The 24,104-nt window shown below is 43.8% G+C and overlaps 1 protein-coding gene across 1 annotated transcript in view; it reads left to right on the top strand.

Moving 5' to 3' along the window:
- The window catches only part of ELOVL1 (ELOVL fatty acid elongase 1), a 28,968-nt gene extending 12,471 nt beyond the window's left edge, over positions 1-16,497 (top strand). The window contains exons 2-8 of the mRNA XM_088447309.1: positions 7,238-7,314; positions 7,964-8,154; positions 9,587-9,667; positions 10,055-10,111; positions 12,701-12,806; positions 12,899-13,035; positions 13,162-16,497. Coding sequence (XP_088303435.1) covers positions 7,257-7,314; positions 7,964-8,154; positions 9,587-9,667; positions 10,055-10,111; positions 12,701-12,806; positions 12,899-13,035; positions 13,162-13,404 — 873 coding nt within the window. The 5' untranslated portion in view covers positions 7,238-7,256 and the 3' untranslated portion in view covers positions 13,405-16,497. The remainder of the gene's footprint in view (positions 1-7,237; positions 7,315-7,963; positions 8,155-9,586; positions 9,668-10,054; positions 10,112-12,700; positions 12,807-12,898; positions 13,036-13,161) is intronic.
- The last annotated feature ends 7,607 nt before the right edge of the window (positions 16,498-24,104 follow it).

A 24,104-nucleotide genomic window follows, 5' to 3' on the forward strand; every position in this document is an offset into this window, starting at 1 on the left:
ATAAATAATAGTTGATAAATAGGCATCTTTTGGGGTTTACTAAAGTGAGAGTTTTTAGAAGAGGAGATGTTGATCATAGCAACCAGTTATATTCTACTTAACATGTAACTGGCAACTTCTAGAAGATAACTAGAATCTGATTGGTTGCCTTGGGCAACATCTCCTCTTCTAAAAACTCTCACTTTAGTAAATTTACTCCTTTGGGCCGAATTCAATTTGAAGCGAAAAGTCCGAGGCCAGACTTTTTTCGCCATCATCAGAGGTTTTGCCGGCAAAAACTGATCGTGCGCGTCCTCGCGTATCCCCGTATTCAATTTCAAATCTGCGAAAATGGAACCCGGCGAAACGCAAACAGGCGAGAAGTCGAGTCGTTTTTGGGGAAATCAGCTTGACACTCCCCAGAAGATGCTCTGACATGGGGGTCCACTATGGGTACCCCCGATTAGCCCTGCTGAAGGTATTTGGGGTCTTTGAATGGTCTCGATAGGCGCTATTTAGGGTCTTTGACAGTGGTGAAGAATAGCAGTTAGCAATTTTTTGGGGGGGAAATACATAGTTCCATCAAATTTGGGGTACATGAAAATGGCTGCAAGCATAAAGTTGCTAAAGTCGAGCATTTAAAAAACGCCAAAAACGCACCTTCAGCTAAACACCTGCAATCAAAAAAAACCCACCCCCATAATTCCAGATCCCACCAAATGCAATTTCGTTAGTGTTTTTTTATTTTTTACCCTCACTTTGATTATTTTTGCCCATTTTTTTTTAAAGTGCTTTTTTGGGGTGTCTTTAGTGGGGGGTTTTTTGATGCAGTTAGCATCAAGGGGGGTGTTAAAAGGGTTTAGGGGGGTTACCGCAATTTTTACGCCGAGTATTCATAGGCCAAACTTTTCCACTGGTTACGTGGTGCAAGCTTTTAACGCCAGCGAATAGTCGGGCAAATTGAATACAGGGATAAGTCGAATCAGCGAAAATGACGTCATCGGCGAAAAAGCTTCGCCGAAAACGGCTTTTCGCTCCAAATTGAATACGGCCTTTTGTCTTAAATCTGCATTGCTGACCAGCAGGGGCACCATTAGGAGGTAGGTCCCACCAGTGTTTCCCCTCTTGGGTTTTTTTTTCCCCCCCCATTTTTTTTTTATCCTAGTTTGCAGCAGTGTTTTCACTTTCGGATATTTTTTTCCTGCGCTTTGGCAATGTTAAGTTGTACTGTTTCCACATTTTCATTATTTTCCTGTTTTCAGTTTTTGAATTTTTATTTGTACTGTGGTAAGTGTTGTCAGCTCTCCTGTTATGTACTTACCACAGTATTTTAAGAAACAAATGTCAGGGAATTTTCCTGGAAAACCAGTACAAAAACTGATAGAGACCAGGAAATCTGAACATTTGAAAGTGGAAAAACTGCATGTACAACCAAACAATTGGACACCAAAGTAGACCAGAATCTATTTGCTATGTGGTTGTTGCTGCTTGGCTTGGATCGTGCTATTACAGCTATCGGGTAGGCCCTAATCTCGTGGTTCCTTTTCCACGGCTGAAGTAGTTTCTGACCTAAAAGCATTCCACAGACCTGCAGTATGCTGAGTATAAATTGTCAGACCGACAAACATTTTATCTGACCGCCTGAACCCCGCAGATCCAGTGGCCATATAAAACATTTCCCCCTTCATCCCATGTGAAGGAAAAGGGAAATTATCAGACTGCCAGCCGCGGCAGCGCTTACTCTGCCAGATGCGGCCAACCGATCGGATCAGTCAGGCATGTTTGAAGATTTCACATGGCCAACTGTGATTGGCCATCGATGATCGGCCGCGGCAATACACTATGCAAATATGAGCCTGATCTGCCCCTAACCTGCGGATCGGGTCGCCGATAATTGCATAGTGTATTTACATTAGGAGCATACAAGGACCAATTTGCTACTGGAACAATACAAGAGGTGCACATACATTTTTAATTATTTTTTAATGAAGAGAAACGATCGGCTGCTTCTGCATCTAGAGAACAAATACTGGGCAGACTTGCTTTTACACTGAAATAAAGAGTTAAGTTACGACCTGCCCCTCCCAACTATGGATTTCTGCACATTATAAATCTTCCCCACCCAAAGTGCAGAATGGTTTTGCCAAGGTGCAAATTGCTCCTTGTTTTATTTACTTTTAATGCTGAATTAGGCTCACAGTGTTGTTGTGCCATCAGTGTGGTGTATTTTGGTATAATTAGTTTCTGCCTAGCAGTGAGATTTCCTGCTGGAATTCACACCCAAGTCTGCTGCAGAACATGCATGGATGATCTATTCTGTAGCAGATACTAACTCTAATGCTACTGGTTCCCTGCTGCTATACGTTCCCTATCCTCCCACATAGTGCACCCTGACTCGGAATGTAGAATTTTGCTGGGCGTTTACAGAGTGTCAATCTACACATGGAAATCTGCTAATGTTGGTTCACCCTATCGCATATAATAGAAAATTTCTTAGAAATCCGGCCCAAATAGTAAAATAATGCTAAATTTGTAGCATTGTTGTAATTTACCGCATTAAATGTATAGGGTTGAAATAAACCAAAGAAACTGTTGTTATAAGATTATAATGTATGTTTCCGGCTCCCTATTGACTGACGACTCCTTTGCTGGGCTAGGTGAGGCGTGGGGTATCTCACAGGTCCCTGAGATCACAGTGTTCCTGCTGTGCGTGGGCAGGCCTGCAATGGCAAGTTTATCAAGTTTTGTATTAATGCAAAAATGTACAGATAATTACTGACAGATACTGGGAGTTCGCGCCCATCCCTTAGTGCTTTCTCACTTCTCTCACCGGCTTGTTTGTGCCACATATTTATCCTGAGGTGAAGGTAGATGCTGCTTGTCGATGTTATTATCTTCACCTTCTTTTCATCCCAGTTACATGATCTACGGGCAATTTACGGATTATTTGTTTATTGGCCTATTAGAGAACTGCGGGACATTGCCCTGATTCAGTAACCCAAAGTTTCCCAACCTCGGTCCTCAAGGCACAGGAACAGTCACAGTTTTAAGGTTAGCCATGCTTGAGCACAGGTGACTTAATTAGTTCCTCAGTTATTTGGATTTAAGCATCTTTGTTTAAGCATGGATATCCGTACACCGGGACTGCTAGTGTGCATTGAGAACCGAGGTTGGGTATCGCATTGCATTAACCCCAGGACATATTAGTGTACATTTATAATAAGGGCACAGAGAAATACTAAGCAAAAGAAGTTTGGACATTTATGGCATAAAGGTATGTAGTCGTTATGTCCACATAGATATAATATTGACATGGTCATTATGTCGACAATGTGAATGACAACATGTTAGTATTAGCAGGGGCGTATCCAGGGGGGCCCACACCGCACACCCTGCACCCATATTTTTAATATTTACCTGTCCGGAGTCCCATGTTGGCGATATCGGCTCTGTAAAAAAATCACATGGAAAATGGCCGCCGCTGCGTTTTGCACATGTGCAGTAGACTCTGGGCACAGACTAGTGCCCAGAGTCTACTGCTGCGCTCATTGTGCTACCTGAGAGAGAGGGGAGGGGGCCCCGGACAGAGACTGCATACGGGCCCCCTCCTCTTCTCATGCGCCCCTGAGTGTTAGGCTGTGGTTACGGTAGGGTTAGGCTTGAAATACTGTACGTACTCTGTCACCATACACCAAGTCTACATGGTGAATGCCGACATAATGTCCATGTCGACGTAATGTACCAAAGCTGGGATAAGTGCTGTACATGCATATAAACTGCACCTTGTGATTGTAGTAGGCCAGGGTCTCCCTATCCTATATGATGATTAGCGGTGCCTTGTTGATACAGTAGTGCAGGGGTTTCCAACCATGGTCCTCAAGGCACACTAACAATCCAGGTTTTAAGGATAGCCATAGTTGAGCATAGGTGACTTCATTAGTACCTTAGCTATTTTGATTTAACTATCTGTGCTTAAGCATGGGTATCACTAAAACCAGGACTGTCAGTGTGCCTTGAGGACCGAGGTTGGGAATCACTGCAGTAGTAGGACTTACTTGCTATTGGGAAGACCACTTCTTCACATTTTATCTGGTTTGTGGGCGAGTGACTTTTTTTTTTTTTTTCCCGTTAAATCCATGTGTAGGTGACTAGGGAGGGGCTGGATGCAAAACATAACTTTTACTGGGCTAGACCAAAGCATAACTGTGCCAATGGAAATAGGAACAGCAAGAAAATACTAGGCTACCTCTAAAGCTACCTGTAGTGCTGAAAAGTAATTGTGGGGCGGCAATGACACTATAAACCCACATGTGCCCATTATTCACAGCTACTGTTCATCCCTCCCCTATGTCTGCTTATAAATCTACTTTCACTCAATGTAACTGCTGATGTGTGTTCTCTTAATAATTGTGTATTTGTGTCCTCTGTGTATATAATTCAGCACCCTCCATCGTGCCACTTTTGGCCTTTTGAAAACACGCCTGCCATTATTCAATCTCAGAGGTTTGGCTACAGCAATAGTATTTGTTTATTAAAGTACTGGACAAATTTAAGTCTAATGCAAACAAAAAAACTAAACCAAGTAGCCAAGCAACTGAAATATGCAGGCCTGAGATCGCTCGGAAGTGGTCCCATAAATCGGGCTCTTGTTAGGGAATCTGTATGTTTGACCACCGGACCTGAGTCCAGCAGTTCAAATCCCGAAGCTGGAAGACCGGCATGACAAGATCCCGGCAGGTAAGTATTTTTTACTATACCTAACCCTCTCCCCCCACCCTAACCCTCCTTTAGGGGTGCCTAACCTTCCCCACCTAGTGCCTGACCCCCCCCCCCCCCACATTCTAAACCTAACCCTCCTGAGGGGGGGGGGGTGCCTGACCCTAACCTCCCCCCAGGGGTGCCTGACCCTAACCCTCCCAGGGGTTGCCTGACCCTAAGTCCCCCTGGGAGCCCCTAACCCTCCCCCGACGCGGCTGTCTGCTCCCTTCGTTCGGTATGCTGGGCGTTGGGATCCCATCCTAGGGATAATGATAGGCGTCGGGATTTCGACGCCTATCATTACACCCCTACCGGGATTTGACAGTCGGTAAGCCGGCGGTAGGCATTTCAACCCTCGGCTTCCTGACTACATCCCCTTGTGGATAACGTTTCAGCTTCAATAGTGACCACTTTCTTAAGGATCTTTATAGACTAATAGTGGGTGCCTGGAGCCTATAAATTGCCAAAACTGTAGGGACCTCTTGGAATATTTAACAAATTTGGGTCTTGAGGTATATTTAATGGGTTAGGATCTCCCACAGACACCATAATCCCTTCTCTTATTCACTACAGCACAAACTGTGACCTCCCTGCCCAGGCTTTATGCTGCCGTGCTCCAATGTCATTGTCTCATTAATCTGACGGCTGCGTATCATGAATCAGAAGTACTCAGCATCCCTCGCCCTTGTTTTATTTCTTGCACTAAATCGGGCATGATGAGAGGAGAGACGCCAGGGCAGGTCTGGGAGTACCGATGCCATGTGTATCAGAGGAATTAATGGGGTGTTCACTCCTCGTATGTATCAGATAATCAGGTTTTAAGTTGTGTTGATGAAAAGGTGTGCTCATCATAGATATGGGTACTGGTGACCTAATATAGATAACAGGATAGTCTGGCATCTATAGAGTTGGGGATTAGTATTTCACTTTATCTGGAATTTTGACCTGAAACGTGAGAAGTATCAGGAGTTGTTCCCACTGTGCTTTGTGATGTGTTATTTCCGTGAATGAAAATGCAGGAAAAGAACATTATTCAGAATTCTGATTCCTGCTGTACTCAATGCTGCATGCAGAGTGTATAATGCACCTGGCTGTCACAGAACTGTCCTAGTGCTTACGTTATGGTCCAAGTGAGTCCCCTTGTCCTATTTTTCATCTTGAGGGTCTGTGGTTCACCAGCTGGGACGTGTAGTTACACGACAGCTGGAGAGCTGATGTATTATATCTGCTGTGAGATAAATGGATGAGGCTGTCTTGTATGTTCGTGGCATGTATCCATGTGATGTTATAAATATAATGTATGTGCTAGTCTGTTTATTCGGGGCTGTGTTGATTTGTGCAGTGAAACTAGATTTATTCCCTGCCACTTCTTCTCGCATCATTTCACTGGGGAGAACACTAGCGGAGCTTTATATAGTGCAAATGATCTAAATATATGTGTAACGTCAATAATTGCTTGTCTGCCTCCGTCATATTGTATACCTAGGGGTCTATTTACTAAGCAGTGTTAGGAGACAGAGTAAAAAGTGATAAGGTGACAGCCAATAAGCTCCCAACTGTCATCTCACAGGCTGTGTTTGAAAAATGACAGCTTGGAGCTGATTGGCTGGCACCTTATCACTTTTCACTCTGTCTCCTAACACTGCTTAGTAAATAGACCCCTTAATGTTATGCCTAAATCCACACCCTTGGAACTAGTGCACAGCCAGCCTGCCCTCCATTTTGTGCCTAACCTCATTGAGTGAGGTTGCCAATATAAACACTGTATGGTGTTGGGAGGAGTGAGGTACTTGGGCTTCAGCCTATGCCTGATGATGCCATCTTAAGCTGGCCACACACTAGACCAACTTTCATCCAACTAGTTGTCTGGTTGGAATGAAAATCTGGTAACGTATGGGAGTAAATGATGATCAGCAATTTGCTCCTAAATGCCAGATGAAAATGGCCGTCAGACAAGTTTGAACCAATTGTTTAGATCAAACATTTAACAAACTACAGTTTTTGTCCATTTTCCGGCGTTTGGGAGCAAATTGCTGATGGTCATTTGCTTTCATACCTTACCAGATTTTCATTCCAACCAATCAGCTAGTTGGCTGGTTGGATGTAAGTTGGTCTAGTGTGTGGCCAGCTTTAGTCTCCATTGCGCCAGGTACACATGTCTGTCACCTAGGTGCCCCAGAAAGGCAGCTGCTAATGTTAATGAAGCTAGCCTTTCTCATTACACCTAACAAATGTTCTGAGGACTGACTGCCTAGATAGTGCACCAGCCATGTGTAGGCACTCCCGCAGGTTATGAATGCAGACCTGTCAGGGGTCTAAGTACAAGGCACCTGATTTGGAAAGAAAGTAAAACAAAAAATAAAAACTGTTTGATTTTTTTTTTTTTTTTAATTGAAATATTGCGATGATCTTCCTTATTATGTTGATGTTACAAAGATGCCCTCCAGCCATTGGCAACGTGAACCGTTTACTAAACTCCAGTTCTTGCCTATGTCACCAGGTTGTGAGTAGCTGGGAAGATGGAGGCCGTACTCTCGCAGTGGACGCAGCGATACCATGATTTCATTAAAGGGGCAGGTGAGATCCTCAACGATCATTATCCTTACTTTGTCCAGCTTACACTTATTCAGCCTTTCCACTCACTAGGAACTAGTGACATCACTGAGGCCTGAGGCACCGAGTGTAACTGAGGCATGAGGCGCATCCCACAGTTTCCATTCTGTGCAGACAGAGTCCTTTTTAACAATGAAAAATGGTACTTTTTAAAAACAAGCTCTAGAGTGTAAGCTCTTTGGGGCACAGATTTTTATTACACATTTATGATTCTGCATTATTATTATTTGTAAGTGATGTGTATATAGAAGATGCAAATTGTAAAAAGCTGTAAATACTATATTATTCAAATATTCTGATGGCCGTGCTCTCTCTCTGTGGTATCACCTGTCCTGTCAGCTGCTTGTCTCTCACCAGCTCATTCTTCCAGCTGTCAGCGGATCTGTGGGTGCTGCAGGCCTCATGCATTTCTTCCTGGTCTCTGATTATGGTTCTAGTGGCTTCTTTCCCTGCTTCACACATGAGTCCGGATGTTGTGTTCAGGGCTAGTAATGATCTGTCCCACGGTTGTAATGCACTGCCGCAGTGTCTCATTTGTGCCTTCAATATAAGTCCTTGTCTTTAATTTTAACCATTTTATTTTGCATTAACAACATGTAATTTCTCTCCTCAGATCCAAGAATAAGTCACTATCCTCTCATGTATTCTCCGTTCCTGCCCATGTCCATTCTCCTGGGTTATGTCATCTTTGTACTGTACCTTGGGCCTCGAATAATGGCCAATCGGAAGGCCTTTGACCTCAAGCCATTAATGGTGGTGTACAACTTTGGACTGGTGGCCCTGTCCGCTTACATAGTTTATGAGGTAAGCTGCATCTTGTGGGTTACAAGTGACAGTTGTTGAACTATAAGCCCTGCTTGCTGGCAGACTGGGACTTGTAGTTCCACAGAGGCAAAGAGCTTCAGGTTGCTTGCCTCTGCTTCAGGGCAACACTTCTGTATGTGTGTGTGTGCATCTGTCCAAATGAGCATCCCTGCGGTGCATAAGAGGTTTTAGGCATTGTCCTAATTGTACACTTTGCTGTACTGGATTGTGGTTAGTGATTGACTGTGGTGATGCCATCTAGCCAATGGGGAGAGACCTGTAAGCGACCTACTGAGTCCTTTACCAATAGACGCGGCTCCACTCCGCATAATAGCATTATACAGATAATGACTGATCTCCAGGAAAGGGTTTGAGACCATTTATTTGTGATAAATGAAAATAAATGCATATTGTTATCTAGCATTTTTAAATACCTTTTACTGTAAAGGAAAAATTCCACCATCATTCAAAAAACTAACAAGAGTTTACGGCATAAATATATTTTCACACCATGTATTGCCCCTTCACCACCTACATAAATGCTTTCTATTATATTTTATAGCTGATTTTTGTGGCTGCTGTGTGCAAGATGACTTGCCATTAGTTTTTAGGCAATCCTGTCCCTTTTGCTGGGTATTCGCTAGTAGTTGTTTCTCTTTCGATCAGCAGAAAGACAACCTATTGGTGTGTACAGATGATATGTCTCTAAGCGACGTCTTTCACAGACCTATCATATTGGTCTTGCAGCACAGCCGATGCCGATATAGCTTGCAGATATATTGGCACATCTGGCTATGTGTACGGGCACCCGGCAACTGCCCCTACACTTGCTGCAGGGAGCCACTAGTGACTGACCTTTTAACTGGGCGGGCAAATTTAGATGCCCGTCCAGCTGTGATGTCAGTGCAGACACACTGAGCGGCAGATAGGTAAGTGTGTATTGTCTTACCCATTGGCCTCTTGGTCTGCAGATCCCTGGATAGGCGGGTATGTCGCCTAGGTGTGTATCCACCATTAGCCCATAACCGATGTTACACGGTCTTACCCTGCATTGCTGTATTTAAAGTACTAGAATAGTTCAGTACATTGGGTATTTTATGGTTTGATGAAACATGAAAGCCTCACAATGCTGGTAGGCGATGGGCAGGTTTGTGTGGTTATATATTGACACTATGTGCAGTACTGCGAGCATTCTTTTCTGCCAGGCGGGCAGTTGGTTACTGTAATGACCGTTTACCAGTTGGCTGGTTCTGAGCATAGGGTCTAATACTTAGAACATATTAGCCATTTCCTCTATGAGTCTCCCATTTATTACAGGATGTAACAAGCAGCATATTGTGTCATTATCAAGTCATGATAAAGCTTAGAGCAGCGATAACGATAACACTGGCTTTAATAAAAGGAATAATTATGGGTGACGTCTTCTCTTTAGTTCCTCATGTCGGGCTGGTTGACTGGTTACACTTGGCGATGTGACCCCGTCGATGTCTCTGATTCACCGATGGCCTTACGGGTGAGTGTGTGCACGCAGTCTGGTGCGGGGCTGGCTTTTAGTTACGCATAGGATACGGCACTATAAATCCATATTCCCATAGTGGCCTTGGCTGTACCCTTCCTTCCTGCGCTCCACTGCCTGACACCTGCTGAACTTTGCACAATAAACAGAGCGATGATAAGCTTGCTGTTATCTCCCGTTATCTGTATTCTTTCATTAGCTGTCATAGTAACCTGTACCCTGCTTCTCCTCCCTCCTCAGCTTGGCGCCTCTTGGATTTATGGCATTATAAACCATGACTGCCCAATGGGACATAGGGTGTAAAGCACAGATAGGATCCTGGGACAGATGTAGATTTTCGTTGATCCCATTGTAAATGTATGTTGCTTTATTTCTTCTCCATAGATGGTACGAGTGGCTTGGCTCTTCTTATTCTCTAAATTTATTGAACTGCTTGATACAGTAAGTGCTGATTCTTGCGCCGTTTACATTACACAAACAGAAACGCCATTGATTGAGAACCCGATTCGCTGAAGGCCGATAAGATACAAGTCTCCTCCATCAAGTCATGTTTTTCACACACCTAAAAATACAGCCAATGTGAAAATCCCAAATGTGCTGATATCTCCAAATATATGTGGTCACTTATTCCAAAGTATCCAAAAATTCAGCATTTTACTATAAATGTAGTTAATTACTATTTGCGCATATTATATATGCATTCATAATGCAGAAACCAAAGTCAATTTTAAATGCAGAGCTTGTACCTAGAATGTTTGGCAACTACAAAATGTTTTTTTACAGTATTGTAATTATCTAAGTTGCCTTTCACATTTTTTTTTTTTTTTTTTCACTTACATTTATATATAGATAAATACTGGCTTGTATGTTTCTTTTAATACGTCCATGGGCAGTAAGATTATGGGTCTACATTTCGTGTATACAACCATAACATCTACTATTGTTTGGGAAAGCTCTAGGTTTAAAAGGGGGTTTTCCACCTCAATTTCATTGTTTCTTTCATCTTGCTGACTTCCTCTGTTGCATTTCATCAAATTCTTTACTCATCTATTTCTCTTTTCATGGTATCTGTTACCTTCAATACGACACAAAACAGCGCTGTGGATGCATTTGTTCGAAGTGCACAAAGTAGAGCTGTGTCATATCCAAGGGCAGCATAAAATAAAACCCAAACCACTGGTAGATAGAAAATAGTTGGTGGAAAATAAAACCATGCATTTCATAACATTAGCAAGAGGATGGGTACAAACAAGTATTAGTTTTCAGAAAGCAAAATCCCCTCCTATGAAATCCCTCTCCCCACCCACCTGTCATTTTACCTAGTGATGGAAATAATGTAATAATTTCATTTATGTGGAACTTTTCTCCCAGTAGGACTCAGAGCGTTACATGTGCATTAAAAAAAAAAAAAAAAGATAGTTAAGCGTTTGGGTTGCCTTCTCTTTTAGAAACTAAAGAGGCATTAATGAAATATGTGAGTAAACTGGTTAGTCTGGAGACTATTTTTAAGGATTCTATAGTTGAGGTCTCTCAAACTATGGGCCATATACAATATGGAGCGAAAAGTCAGTTAAGTACGTCATTTTTGCCTATTTCCAATATCCCTGTATTCAATTACATTGATTGTTCGCCGAAAAGTCAATGTAAAAAAACACGTGGATAGTTGTTCGCCAGCCTTTTGCTAGCGAAAAAAAGTGCAGAATTGGGGTTTAGGGGTGTAGGCTTATATATAAAAAAAAAAAATAAAAATAGCTTGCACCCTTGGGAATGCCGCCTTAAAGCGATCTGTGTTAAAAAAAAAAAAAAATGGGGTTTAAATAAAAAAAAAATAGGGAACACATTTCTAGATTAGCAGAATTGAGTCCAGAGGGCTGCCCTTATATGCGGCAGGTATTTTCTTCATTGCGGGTGTAGCGCAGGTGCATTTTTGCAGATTTAAAAAAAAAAAAAACATTTCTGGAACTTAAAAATATGCTAGCACGCATTTTCAAGTACCCCAAATTTGATGCCCATAGTTATTTTTCCCCAAAAAAACTTCTAAATGCTCTTCTCCATCACCTTCTTCAAAGCCGCATTTATGCACCTACCGCGGCTATTTAAAAACCAGACTCTCTTCTGCAGGCAAAAACAGGGGTACCCATAGTGATCCCCCCAGGTCTGGACATCTTTAGGGGGGTCCTAGGATTATTTCCCGAAAATTCCCGTTTTTTTTTCGCCGGTCCCCAATTTCGCCTACTTTTGAAATTTAATACGGGAAATAGCTGGCACGCGCGCGATACTTTTCTGCCTGGAAAACAGGCAAAGGAGGCGAAAAGTCCATCCTCAAATTGAATACGGGCCTAAGCATGGAAATGGGTACTAGAGAGTCTGAGACACCAGGCTAAAAGCTGGACCCTAAATGACTTAAGGGGGAGATTCTAGGGGGTATATTTACTAAAGTGCAGGTTTTTAGAAGTGATGTTGCCCATAGCAACCAATCTGATTCTAGTTAGTTATCTAGCACCTTCTAGAAGATAACTAGAATCTGGTTGCTATGTGCAACCAATGAAGGTGCTAGATAAATAAGTAGGATCTGATTTGGTTGCTATGGGCAACAACTCTACTTTTAAAAACCCACACTTTAGTAAATATTCCCTCTGATATTGCTAATGGTCTTTCATCTGTAGATTGAAGTAAGCTAGTGGGGCAATAAGGGATCAGAAGCTGCTTCAGGTACCTTTTTAGACCCTGGTGATGTAATAGATTTGCCATCTTACAGGCAGCCCAGTGAAGGTAGAAGATGAATGGGTGTTATGTGGCAGGAACAGGGCTAGTTGGTTAATAGCCTGGCAGGTGCATTTTGTACCAGCTGTAAGCGGTGCAATTTGTTTTCTGGGAAACCCAGGTAGAGAGCATTGCAGTAGTCCATGCGTGATTCATGTATGAGCGTAGACAGATGATCATGTTTAGCTACAGTGTTCCTGTGACTGGAGAGGTTTTGGGCTGCTTTCTGTGTTTCGTTTCAGTTTTGTTTTGTCTTCTTTGCTGCAGGTTTTCTTTGTGGTGAGGAAAAAAAACGGTCAGATCACATTTTTGCACATCTTCCATCACTCGGTTCTGCCCTTCAGCTGGTGGTGGGGAGTCAAGTTTGGCCCAGGTGAGGACATCCCAGGGTTTGTTGACTGACAGTGGAAGGTACGTCTGTGCTCAGCTTCCTGACTGGCTGACCTTGCCTATTTTTACTGACAGGCGGTATGGGATCTTTTCACGCCATGATTAATTCTCTGGTCCACGTCATTATGTATTTCTACTATGGACTGTCTGCTGCCGGGCCGCGATTCCAGAAGTACCTGTGGTGGAAGAAGCACATGACCGCCATCCAGCTGGTAAGAGATTGGATGCGCATCGGTGCAAAGCGTGGCACAGATGATGTTTAATGAGCACAGCCAGATCTCATCATGTCCCTGTTCTCTCTCCCAAGTCACCCTATTTTTTTTTTCTTTATTTCCCAGATCCAGTTCGTGTTGGTCTCCATTCACATTACTCAGTATTACTTCATGCCCAGCTGCGGCTATCAGTTTCCCATTTTCATCCACCTCATTTGGATCTACGGCACAGTCTTCTTCATCCTGTTTTCCAATTTCTGGTACCAGGCCTACACCAAAGGAAGACGCCTCCCTAAGGCCAGCGCCGCTTCCAACGGAGCAGTGCATCAGAACGGCAAGGCCAGGAACGGCAAAGCGAAGGCAAACTAGGTGCATGCAAGACCAAAGGCGTGTGTGATGTCCCGAAATTTCCGCACAAAGTGTAGCGGGTGCAAATGTGGGAAGATGTCACCTTTTTTTTTTTTTTTCACCTAAGCCGAGAAACCCAGCTGTTTGATGGCCAGTAAAAACTGCCAAACTGGTTTCCGACTAAATCTGGGGCTTACACCAGCCAAAATTCAAGTGCCTAAAAGACTGTTTGTATGAAGCGAGTGCGTCTGAGTCCTGTGTCCCTCCTGCTGCTCTAGCACCCCGTGTCTCTCTCCCCCCTCCCCCCCCCCCCCCTCCCCCCCCAGCATCGAGCCGCTCCCGAGTGTGTGAAGAGGTCGTCTCACTCCAACCATTCTCCGTGTTTTTCTTTACTGTACCGGTCCCGCAGCAGTCGCCAAGAATCCGGATTCCTTTGCATCGCATTCCAGTAAATCTCCTTTTTCACCTGGAGAACAGACTGGGAGCTAACTCCTCCCAACTCCAGCCCCCTCCCCCCGCCTCCAGTCTGGGTGTTATATTTTTTTTTTACACTGGGATTTCGCTGGCCACAGTGAAGGAAATCTGTGCCCAGGTTGTAAATGGTGCAGGAATTCTGAAATACTTGAATACTGGGACTTCTGTCTTTTTTTTTTTTTTTTCTTTTTTAACCTTTAGGTCATTTTGTGTGAAGGAGACAACAGTATTGCTGTTTTTTTGTTTGTTTTAGGCTATCTTTAATTTGCCTGACTTGTAGGAGGGAGTATTGTCAACCTTTGCTCACATATTTCGCATTTGTTATCTGTTCCTTACACTTAATTCACCGCCGTGTCCTGTCCGTACCGTGTTCACTTTTTTCATGTGCCACTGATTTATATATGTGTATATACCACTGTAAAACGTGTACCTGCTGCTTCAGGGACTTCTGTCGGAGATCCCTTTTTAGCAGCAGAGGCAATCACTCCTGTATATGGAAAATACACCCGGACCTAACATGGGACCTCTAGCCGTGAACGCCTCGGTGACAGCCAGGACAGCTATTTTTGAGTTGGGGTCTCCTCATAACTTATCCGCAAGTCTGCCAGAATATTTATCAGTTTTGTGTAATACTATTAATAAATGACTCTGCACATTAGTAATTCCAAAGCAAGCTGTTGTAGATGATACTGTACGTTAGACTTAATGGCAGAGGCGCGGCACGGTATGGAAAGTGCACTGGGTCCCTTGGTTACAGTACAAATACCCCTTTTTGTGAAATGGTATGATCTCCGCTACATACTATCAGTATGGTTTGTTCCAAATTTTACATAAGGTCATGAAAAAAAACATTTGCAGTTCATTCATAACTTTTGAAAAGCTGTTAGTCAACATCGATATAATGACTATGGTAAAATTAGACCCATACGCTATAACCTATGGAGGCAGCTATGTTTTGGGCTGGATCAATATTTCTCGATTCATTAGGAACTAGCAACCTTACTGAAGTACCTCACGCCTCAAGTGATCTTATTAGTGAATTGTTCTCCAACAAAATGGCTCCCTCCGCACTGTGTAGGTGACTAGTAAAATACAATTAGAAAGCTTTTGCATATTTGTAAAAGTGCTTTATTTTACTAGCTGTGACGTCGGTAACTTGGAGACATCCAATTAGCTGTGAATATTTCATATGCACTGACTGTAACTTATGGGTCAGTGGTCTCGTGCCTAGCCGTACACACCCGCTCTTTGTGAGGGGTGTTGAACTCAAGTAGTTATTTACCTGTAAGATGAGTGGCAGCTTTGTATTGCAGTACAGATGCCCTATAATACACTTTTTAAGGGTTCATTCAGCTTAAACCTGGAGTGAGGAAGTAACTTTGCTTTATGGCAAAATAACTTAAAAGTTACAGTGTCCTGTCCAACTGTAAGTGTTTTGTACACGTTATCTGTTCTGTCTTCATTTCTTGTTCCGCCTTTCATGACCTGTATATTGTGTGTCCAGCTCAATACAGTTAATCCGCCATGACGCATGAGAGTTTGATGCTCAAGGCAAGAAAAGATTAATAGACCACCTATGTCCAATAGAGACAGTCGTTTTCTAGAAAGTAGCCAATCATCTTGCTAGGAAGCGGCACCAACTCTGTGTCGTCATGCTTCAGTGATGTCATCGGTTACAAAATGGCTGCCTGCATTGTATGTAGACAGTTAGCGCGCATTAATTATTGCCCTCCTGGAAAGCAGAGGAAATTGACTGGCCTAGTTGCTTTGATCTGTATGTCTGTACTAATGAATAGGGAGAATGGGTCTATAATTGAAAAGGATAGTTAACTGTCCTCAGCTACATGATAATGAGGTGGCCATTTTATGGCTGCAACCAGTACTCTGATTTAATATCACTGTGGCATTTACCACATAGAAGCAGCATTCTCAGGTATTGCTTCCTCTGTGGTGTAGGTGACATACTAGTTATAAGGGTATAGTCCATATATAATTTAAAGTGTGATTTAAAGTGTGGTTCATCACTCGGCTGTCCAGAACTGTCGCAGTGCAGTTATAGGGAGTCAACGTTAAAATGAATCTGATGACTGTTACCCACTCTTTCTCTAGTCGGGAAATTAAATTAAAGTAGGAACATAAATGAAATACACTTCACAGAGGTAAATGTATAATAACTTTCCTTCCGTATTCCTAAATCAGCAATATCTCCTAGAGACCAACTGTGGGTCTGTCTATGAATATGTATGTATGTTCTCCTGTGTTAATTTATATTCATTTTTAGCTGTAGTAGAGGGTATGAAAGGCATGAACTGCCTGTGGCAAGGAAGTGACTGTCACGCTCTACGGTTTATGCTTTATGTCAGAGGTCGGGCAACCTGCCGCTGTACAGCTGTCGTGGAACTGTAAGTCCCAGCATGTCCTTCGTACTTCCACGACAGGTGGGGAAGATAGGTTGCCCAAGCTTGCTTTATGTGAATGCAATAAGTGTGTCCTCCCCAACTTCGTGACATTCCCTTTATCGCTTTCTATCGAGAAGTAATTCTCATACGTGTGCCTTATAAATGCTTCACTGTCTTATTCCATCCCTAAAATGTATCCCAAATCACCTTGTATGTCTTATTAAAACATCTGCCACTCGTATCTGCTTTCTAGTTACTGCTAAATAATTGGGTTGAATTGTGTGAAAACTCCATTCCATCGTGTGAGGGCACCACGCCAACCCTACATTGGACCAGTCAGGCACTGTAAACACCATTTGATTCTCGACTTTCAAACCGCAATGGCTATCACGGATTGATGATAGAAATATACCCATATAACCTCCGATAAAGTGCAGCGTAATATAATGGCGCTGTATAATGAAATGTTTAATAATCTGCTTTTATTTGATCGTTTTGACCATGAAGATGTCGAATTCTAGCATTGATTATAGTGTAGTGAATCAATCCATGTTGGACAAAGCTGATCATGTCTGAAATAACCTATTACTAGGTCATTATCCCTCATTTACATAGCGCCAAGATAAGCTGCAGTGCCTGCTTCAGTGGAACTTGCAATTTAAATTCCATGTTGGACACACAGAGGGCCAACATGCCTACCAGTATGTATTTTTGGGTCATGGGAGAACAATCACATGTACACGGAGAGAACATGCAAACTATGCAAGTAGCATCCTCAGTCAGCAATATTAAACGTGATGTATTAAGATTGCTAATGAGCCCTTTTGTTCAGAACACACCCTCAGAGCTTAATGACCATGGAGAATAGGAGTACAACTTATTATTGTGAAAGGTGGTCTAGAACAGGATCGGTATGAAATACCAATTCCAACGCCAGAAGTCCGGCACCAGTGAAGATCCCGACAGCAGCTAAGGTAAGTACTAACTAACCCAACCCTCCCTTAGGGGTGCCCAATCCTAACCCCCCTGTAAGTGCCTAAACCTAACCCCTCCCCCCCCCCCCCCCCCCCTTGGCTGTCCGCACCCGGCTTGCCTTCGATTGGGATGCCGGGCGTCGTACTCCCGGCGTGGGTAAAATGACAGGCGTCGGGATTTTGACGCCTGTCATTAGACCCATACCGAGATTAGACAGTCGGGATGCCGACGGTTGGCATTTAGACTGCATACCTCTAGAGCAGGGGATCAGGTGCAGCCGTGAGCTGAGTGATTCCTGGACAATATTTAAAACCGTTTACTTACAACGGTTCATAGGTCAGTAATGACTTGCCGCTTCCTAATCATTCATTGGGTCTTTAAAATGTTCTCTACTTAAAACCTGCTTAACGTTCAGATCCTTAAACTGATGAGATGAAATGAATGAGCTCAGACAGAATACTAGTGTCATTAGTGCTGACACTGTAGGAACAATGGTAACTAATTTATGGTGACTCACCACTTGCAAATGAAAATAAAACTTTTTGGTTAAGTTTTGTGCATCAAATTAGTACACAGGTACCACAGTTTTTAAATAGGGTGACTGAGACATTCTAAAGCTACTGAAAATGGCTTATCTGTTCATATAAATTCTTTTTATTTTTTCCTAACCGTAAACCATAATTGCAGGGAGTTGTTTTTTCTTCCCCTTTTTGCTATGTTGTGCCACCCTCTGCGTTGATTGCATTTGCTATGGGATTTAATATGGAGTTAAACCCATTTCTTGGAGTCCAATTAGTGATACTGGAAAGATTGGGGAATATATAGCTTGCCTGATCATCCCTTTAATTCCGGGGACACATGAATTACACAGATTCTGTGGCTGGCTGACTTCTAGTCTCAATTTCATCTGGCTTTGGTCAGCCACAGAACCTTAGTAATTTATTATTTATTACCAGTTATTTATATAGCGCACACATATTCCGCAGCGCTTTACAGAGAATAGTTGGCCATTCACATCACTCACGTGTCCCGTTTAAAGGGATGATATGGCAAGCCAAGGAATAGAGGTGCAGTACAGAAACTTTGCCTCTTTAAATCTCCCTCCTAAAGCTTAAGATCCTCTCCCTCTACCTCAATTGTTGACCAGGACTTTAATATTTTTCAAACCAAGGACGGAACCAGGAGGAGTGAGCAAGGTTCTAACTAAGAACTCCAACAAGGAGAGCAATGAAGAACTGCATTAAGAACAAGAGGTGTAAAGACCATCCAATGCCCCCTGTTGGATTCAGAGAAATGGAGTAAATAAAAGTTGAGTGTGTAAATAAAAAAAAAAAAATATATATATATATATATATATATATATATACACACACACACACTAGCATATTAACTCCCCTCCTGATCTATTGTTGCCCACCCTCCAAACTTACATTCAAATTTGGTGCTGCGGATAGCCTTGGAATTTTAAAAATATACGCTCTAAATGGATCCACACATGTGTGACTGATTTCTGCAATTACCCTATCTCCCGACACCTGGGATTGGGCATCGGGGAAAGCCAACATTTTGGATTTCTCTGATTTGCCTTTCCCGACCAAGAAATTATCGGGATCAACAAATGCGAGAATTTTAACGTGCAGAATTTCCCTGACGGAGTGCAGATCAATGATCGGCGGTTTTGATCAGCATATCAGGGAATTGCGGCGCTGCTGTGTGGCCTGCTTTACTCAGGTGCCTCCGTATCCTGATAAGTTGCTGAGCTATTCAGTTTTCAGTTAGTGCCAACTGAGCCAGGCACGCTTTTCTGGGAAGCATCTGCAGCCTTTTTCTTTAATAGTTCATTTATTTTAATCAATTTTAAACCGCCATCTCCTGGTTATAAAGGGGTTGCAGCCTGACCATTCCATTGGACGCCTCTGGAAGGACTCTGCCACTAATGCCAAAGGTAGATGTCTGGGATTCCCGAGTCCTTAACAGCCATCAGGCACCTTAGACTCTAGACCATGCACCAGAGGTGAAGATGTAACTGGTAAGAAGTTCTCCGTCCTTTAACTGCTAGTGAGGAGAGGGGGGGGGGGGGGGGGGGAGTGCTTATATTAGAGGTATAGCATATTCCTGAGGACTAGTGGTGTGGGGAGCTCACTCATTGGTTTGCCACTATAAGGCTAAGTTGCTGCAGCTTTGGCCTAAACGCCGTAGTTAAATGGATTTCCATCTAGCCCAAATATAGTTGTTGTGGCACAAATCATTGATATAATTTATTGAAGTATGTTCGTTTTGTACTACATTTATTTTATTTTCTGCTGTGTCTGAGGAGTTTAAGGCGATACAAAGTCTAAAGGTGCGTACACACCGGGCGATTAAAGTGGACGACTGAACGATAACTATATCGTTCAGTCGTCCACTTTATCGTTCATTTTTAACATCAAAATGATGAACGGTAACGTCGACGCGCGTTCCCGCGGGTTGTTCGTCATTATCGTTCATCGAGTAAACATGCAGGCCAACCTGACGATGTCGTCAGGTTGCTGCATGTTGGGGAATGGGGGAGAGAGCCTGGTGCTGAATGATATCGTTAATGATGTCATTCAGCGGGTGTGCTCAATGTCATGAACGACATTGAGCACACCCTGCCGGGGACACACTAGACGATATCGCACAGGGAGCATATCGTGTAGTGTGTACGGTCCTTTAGTGGTGCCTGTAATTCATTGGATGACATGGCCGTTATTGTCAGTTCAAAAAAACCCTCCCTTTTTATTTTTATATTTATTATTCTTCCTGCAATGTCTAGCAAGGGAAAGAAGTTCTATGGCTAAAGTTTGTATGGATACATTTTAAAGTGCCTGAACTCACCAAAACACTCTCTGTAAATTTAAAAACAATTTATAGGACCCTCCGTTAGCAGTGCAACTAAAGTGAGAAAGGGACAGAATCATTCCGGTAACTCCAGATTGGTCAAGGTCATGGTGTTTAGACCGATACGGTCATGTTTGAGCTCCTCCTTGATGCCTTCCTTTAAGGACAGATCTAATTTTAAGGCACACATCCACTAGACGATTTCTATGAGCGATTGAACGATACAGTTATCGTTAAATCGCGCATGAATCGGGCACATTAATGTTGGAAACGACCAGCGATGCACGCTCCCGCTGGTTGTTTCCAACATCAATCATTGCCCGAACATGCTGAACAGCCCGAGGATAACGTCAGGTTGAGCATGTTAGGGGATGATTGATGTCCCTACACTGAACGACTGCTTGTTCAGTGTAGGGACAGCACAGACTGTGAAAAGACTGCACGATTACAATGTAATCGTGCAGTCATTTTTGGTCTGCTAGTGGATGTGTGCCCTAAGGTCTCTTATATACCATTTTTTCTTTTTTGCTGGGAGGCATTATACATGTAAACACTTGGGGGTAAGCAGCAGCCCATCGTGTACCCTAACCCCCTCCCATTCGGTATCTCACAGTTACTGTTTAGGAGGCACTGGGTAGGGGGGGGGGGGGGCTGTGAGGCTGCAATGCTTGCCTTTAGTAGAGATGGCTACTGAGTGACTGTCTCGACACAATGTCTCGAATCAGTTAGATGTCATACAAAGTTTGGGGTATCTAGCCTCTCACAGTCAGAGGGTGCCAGGAAGCAGTGGTTACAGAGTGTATAGTTTTATTACTGTAGTCTCCGGGAGTTGGGACTCGGGAGAGTCATCATTCCTGTGATCCTGCCAGTGTGCCCATGCCGTGGCTGCCTTCACTGACTCGAGTCGGGAGTCAGCAGTGCATGACTTTGGGGAGTCAGAGTTGCACCGCTAGAGCTGGGTCCCGGGGTGTGCACTGACTGGGGAGAGTCAGTGCAGATGAACCAATCAGCAGCAGTGTGGGGCTATCAGTGCCTCACTCAGAGTCGCTGATAGCCAATGCTAAGGGGTATATACAATTACCCGTAGGGTTTACCCCGTGACTAATTGTCGCGCTGGTGGTGAGTCAATTAATGAGGATTCCACGCGCGGGTGTCCACGAGACCCCGCGCGTGAGTCCCCCGCTGTCGTGCTTTACCTCGCACCTCATGTAGGTGCGAGGGAACAGCTGCACGAAGCCGCCCTTGTCGGCCTCGCGCGCGACAGAATAACACTTTCTGCACTTCTCGCGGAAACTGTTCCCGTGAGCGAGCGCACATTTACCGGCGCGGGGAAAAAGCTATTTTATTGAATAGCTTAACCACACGCCGCGGGACTTTCGAGCCCCAATTACTCGCGGGAGAAGTCCTGCGGGTAATTGTATATACCCCTCAGTATGCACAGTCAAAGGGGTATATACAATAACCCGCGGGACTTCTCCCGCGAGTAATTGGGGCTCAAAAGTCCTGCGGCGTGTGGTTAAGCTATTCAATAAAATAGCTTTTTCCCCGCGCCGGTAAATGTGCGCTCGCTTGCGGGAACAGTTTCCGCGAGAAGTGCGGAAACAGTGTTATTCTGTCGCGCGTGAGGCCGACAAGGGCGGCTTCGTGCAGCTGTTACCTCGCACCTACATGAGGTGCGAGGTAAAGCGCGACAGCGGGGGACTCGCGTGCGGGGTCTCGTGGACACCCGCGTGTGGAATCCCCATTAATTGACTCACCACCAGCGCGACAATTAGTCGCGGGGTAAACCCCGCGGCTAATTGTATATACCCCAAAGGGTCGGGTCTCGAGTTGGCTCAACTCAGTAGAGTGAATCGCTCTGCCCAGGCCTAGACGTTAGTGCAGGGTGAGATGAGACGGCTAATAAGTCGCGCTGTGCTGATGTTTCTATATGGATCACCAGCTTTCTGCCGCATCACAGGGCTGGGCGGGCCGTCCAAAAAATATAGCGTGGGGAGAACACTGGTTACAGCAGCTTTAGCATGGTGATTATTGAAGTTGTCAGCCTGAAGACAAAGGATTTTTAGGAAGTAGTTTAGACTCTATTAAGAGCATGGAAGGCAGCTGCCTCCTGAAACAATCGTGTCTGGAAAGCAGATTTCCTCTTGTGAGGGGTGTATTAGGTATTACTGCCGGATGCATGGCCGGCGGTTCAAATCCCGACAGCGGCAGCCCGGTAAGGGTGAAAATCCTGATCGTCCCTAAGGTAAGTATCGCTAACCTAATTGTACCCCCTAACCCTAACCTCTCCCCCAAGTGCCTAAACCCAACCCTCCCGGGGGGTGCCTAACCCTAAGTCCCCCCGGGAGCCCTAAACCCCCCTCCCGCAGCTGCCCGCACCCGGCTAACCTTCGTTCAGTCTTCCAGCGTCTGGTTAATGACACGCGTCGAGTTTTTGACGCCTGTCATTAGTACCAGGCCGGGATTAGAAAGTCTGGAAGCCGGCGGTCGGCATTTAGACCGTTGGCTTCCAAACTACATCCCCTTGTGAGAGGAAAACTTCCTTACTTCTACATTTCGGCTACCATGATTACTATTGATTCTATTAGAGGGTCTTATTGCCGAATTGCGTCAGTTTCCTTAAAAGTACAAGTGTCTACACTGCCAGTGTTCTTTCAAAAATAATAAAGTATCTAATCTATTCCTGATGTCAAAACTTTCTTGCAGGGAGTGTTGCTCATACTGCCTAGTTATATTCTTCCAGTAATTCCTGGGACCTTAACATAGTTCTCAAAGCACTGGAATAATCTCCCTTTGAGCCTCTAGAATCAGTAGATTAGAAAATGTTGATTTAGAAAAATGTGTTTCTCCTTAACCGTTTCTTCGGCAAGAACGGTATCAAAAATTGGAACCCTTTTCCTTTAGTTTGGGGGCATTAACAGGACAAAGGAGCTCATTGCCGCTCTGTCTAGGGAAATAATCTTGTCCAGTTCAGGATTGAAACCCCAGGGGAAGGTAGGGGACTTCAGCATCATTTTGCTTTCTACCTCCCTGGCCCTAGGTTAGAGAATGTTCAGGTCAAAACTCTAGCCCCACATCAAGGGAAGTATCACTCAGATATTTGGAATGCTGATAGATGTGCTGCATCTGAGTAAAGGCCCCCATACATCAGAGATTGATTGCAGCAATTTGCAATAGATTGAAAAAGGGAAAGATTTTTATACACAATCTATTGCAAATTGCACCATTGCTGCAATCAATCTCTGATGTATGGGGACCTTTAGCTAATCTGATCTGGGTCTGCCAGACTCCAAACAATCCACCAATTGCTCAAACGTTCTCCAGTCTTTTTAACCTAATCCAAAGCTAATATGGATTTAAGCCAGAGGTTCCCAAAGGCGGTCCTCAACAGTTCAGTTTAGAGATAGTCATGGTTGAGTACAAGTGGTTAAATCAAAGTGACTGAAGTACTAATTAAGTCACCTATGCTCAACCAAGGATATCTCGAAAACCTGACCTGTTGGGGAGCCTTGACAACCGCCTTTGGGAACCCCTGGTTTAAGGGAAAGCCATGAGATAAGGGTGGCCTCAATCTTCCTATCTGTGTGATACTTAGATACTAGCATTCAGGATCAGATTGTCTTGCCCTAAACGCTTTTCTTCCTGTTGGAGATCTCAGGCAATTTAGCAGCCTGACATTGCTCCTGTGATGACAAGTCAGTCTGATACTTCACAAACTGCATGAGCACAATAGGCTTTCCCCAAATGAGTTCTGTTATTTCAGTGGGGGCCTCCACAGTTAAGTGTGGTTGCTGCTTCACAATGCATTTGTTCCCAGATTGGGTGGCTTTGCATCTGAACCACGCAAAAACTATTACCTGTACCCAGTACTTCTGCATCCAAATCTATGACATCTGCGATCTCATCCTTTTTATCCATTAAGTGTATTTTACATTCCCTCTGTGGACATTAAATAATTTAATCAGCCAGTTAATTAATCATTACAATTATCTAAGGTTACACATAACTAGCTTT

The sequence above is a fragment of the Taudactylus pleione genome, unplaced genomic scaffold (assembly GCF_031769625.1).
Source record: "Taudactylus pleione unplaced genomic scaffold, aTauple2 ptg000428l, whole genome shotgun sequence".
NCBI classification, from domain to species: Eukaryota; Metazoa; Chordata; class Amphibia; order Anura; family Myobatrachidae; genus Taudactylus; species Taudactylus pleione.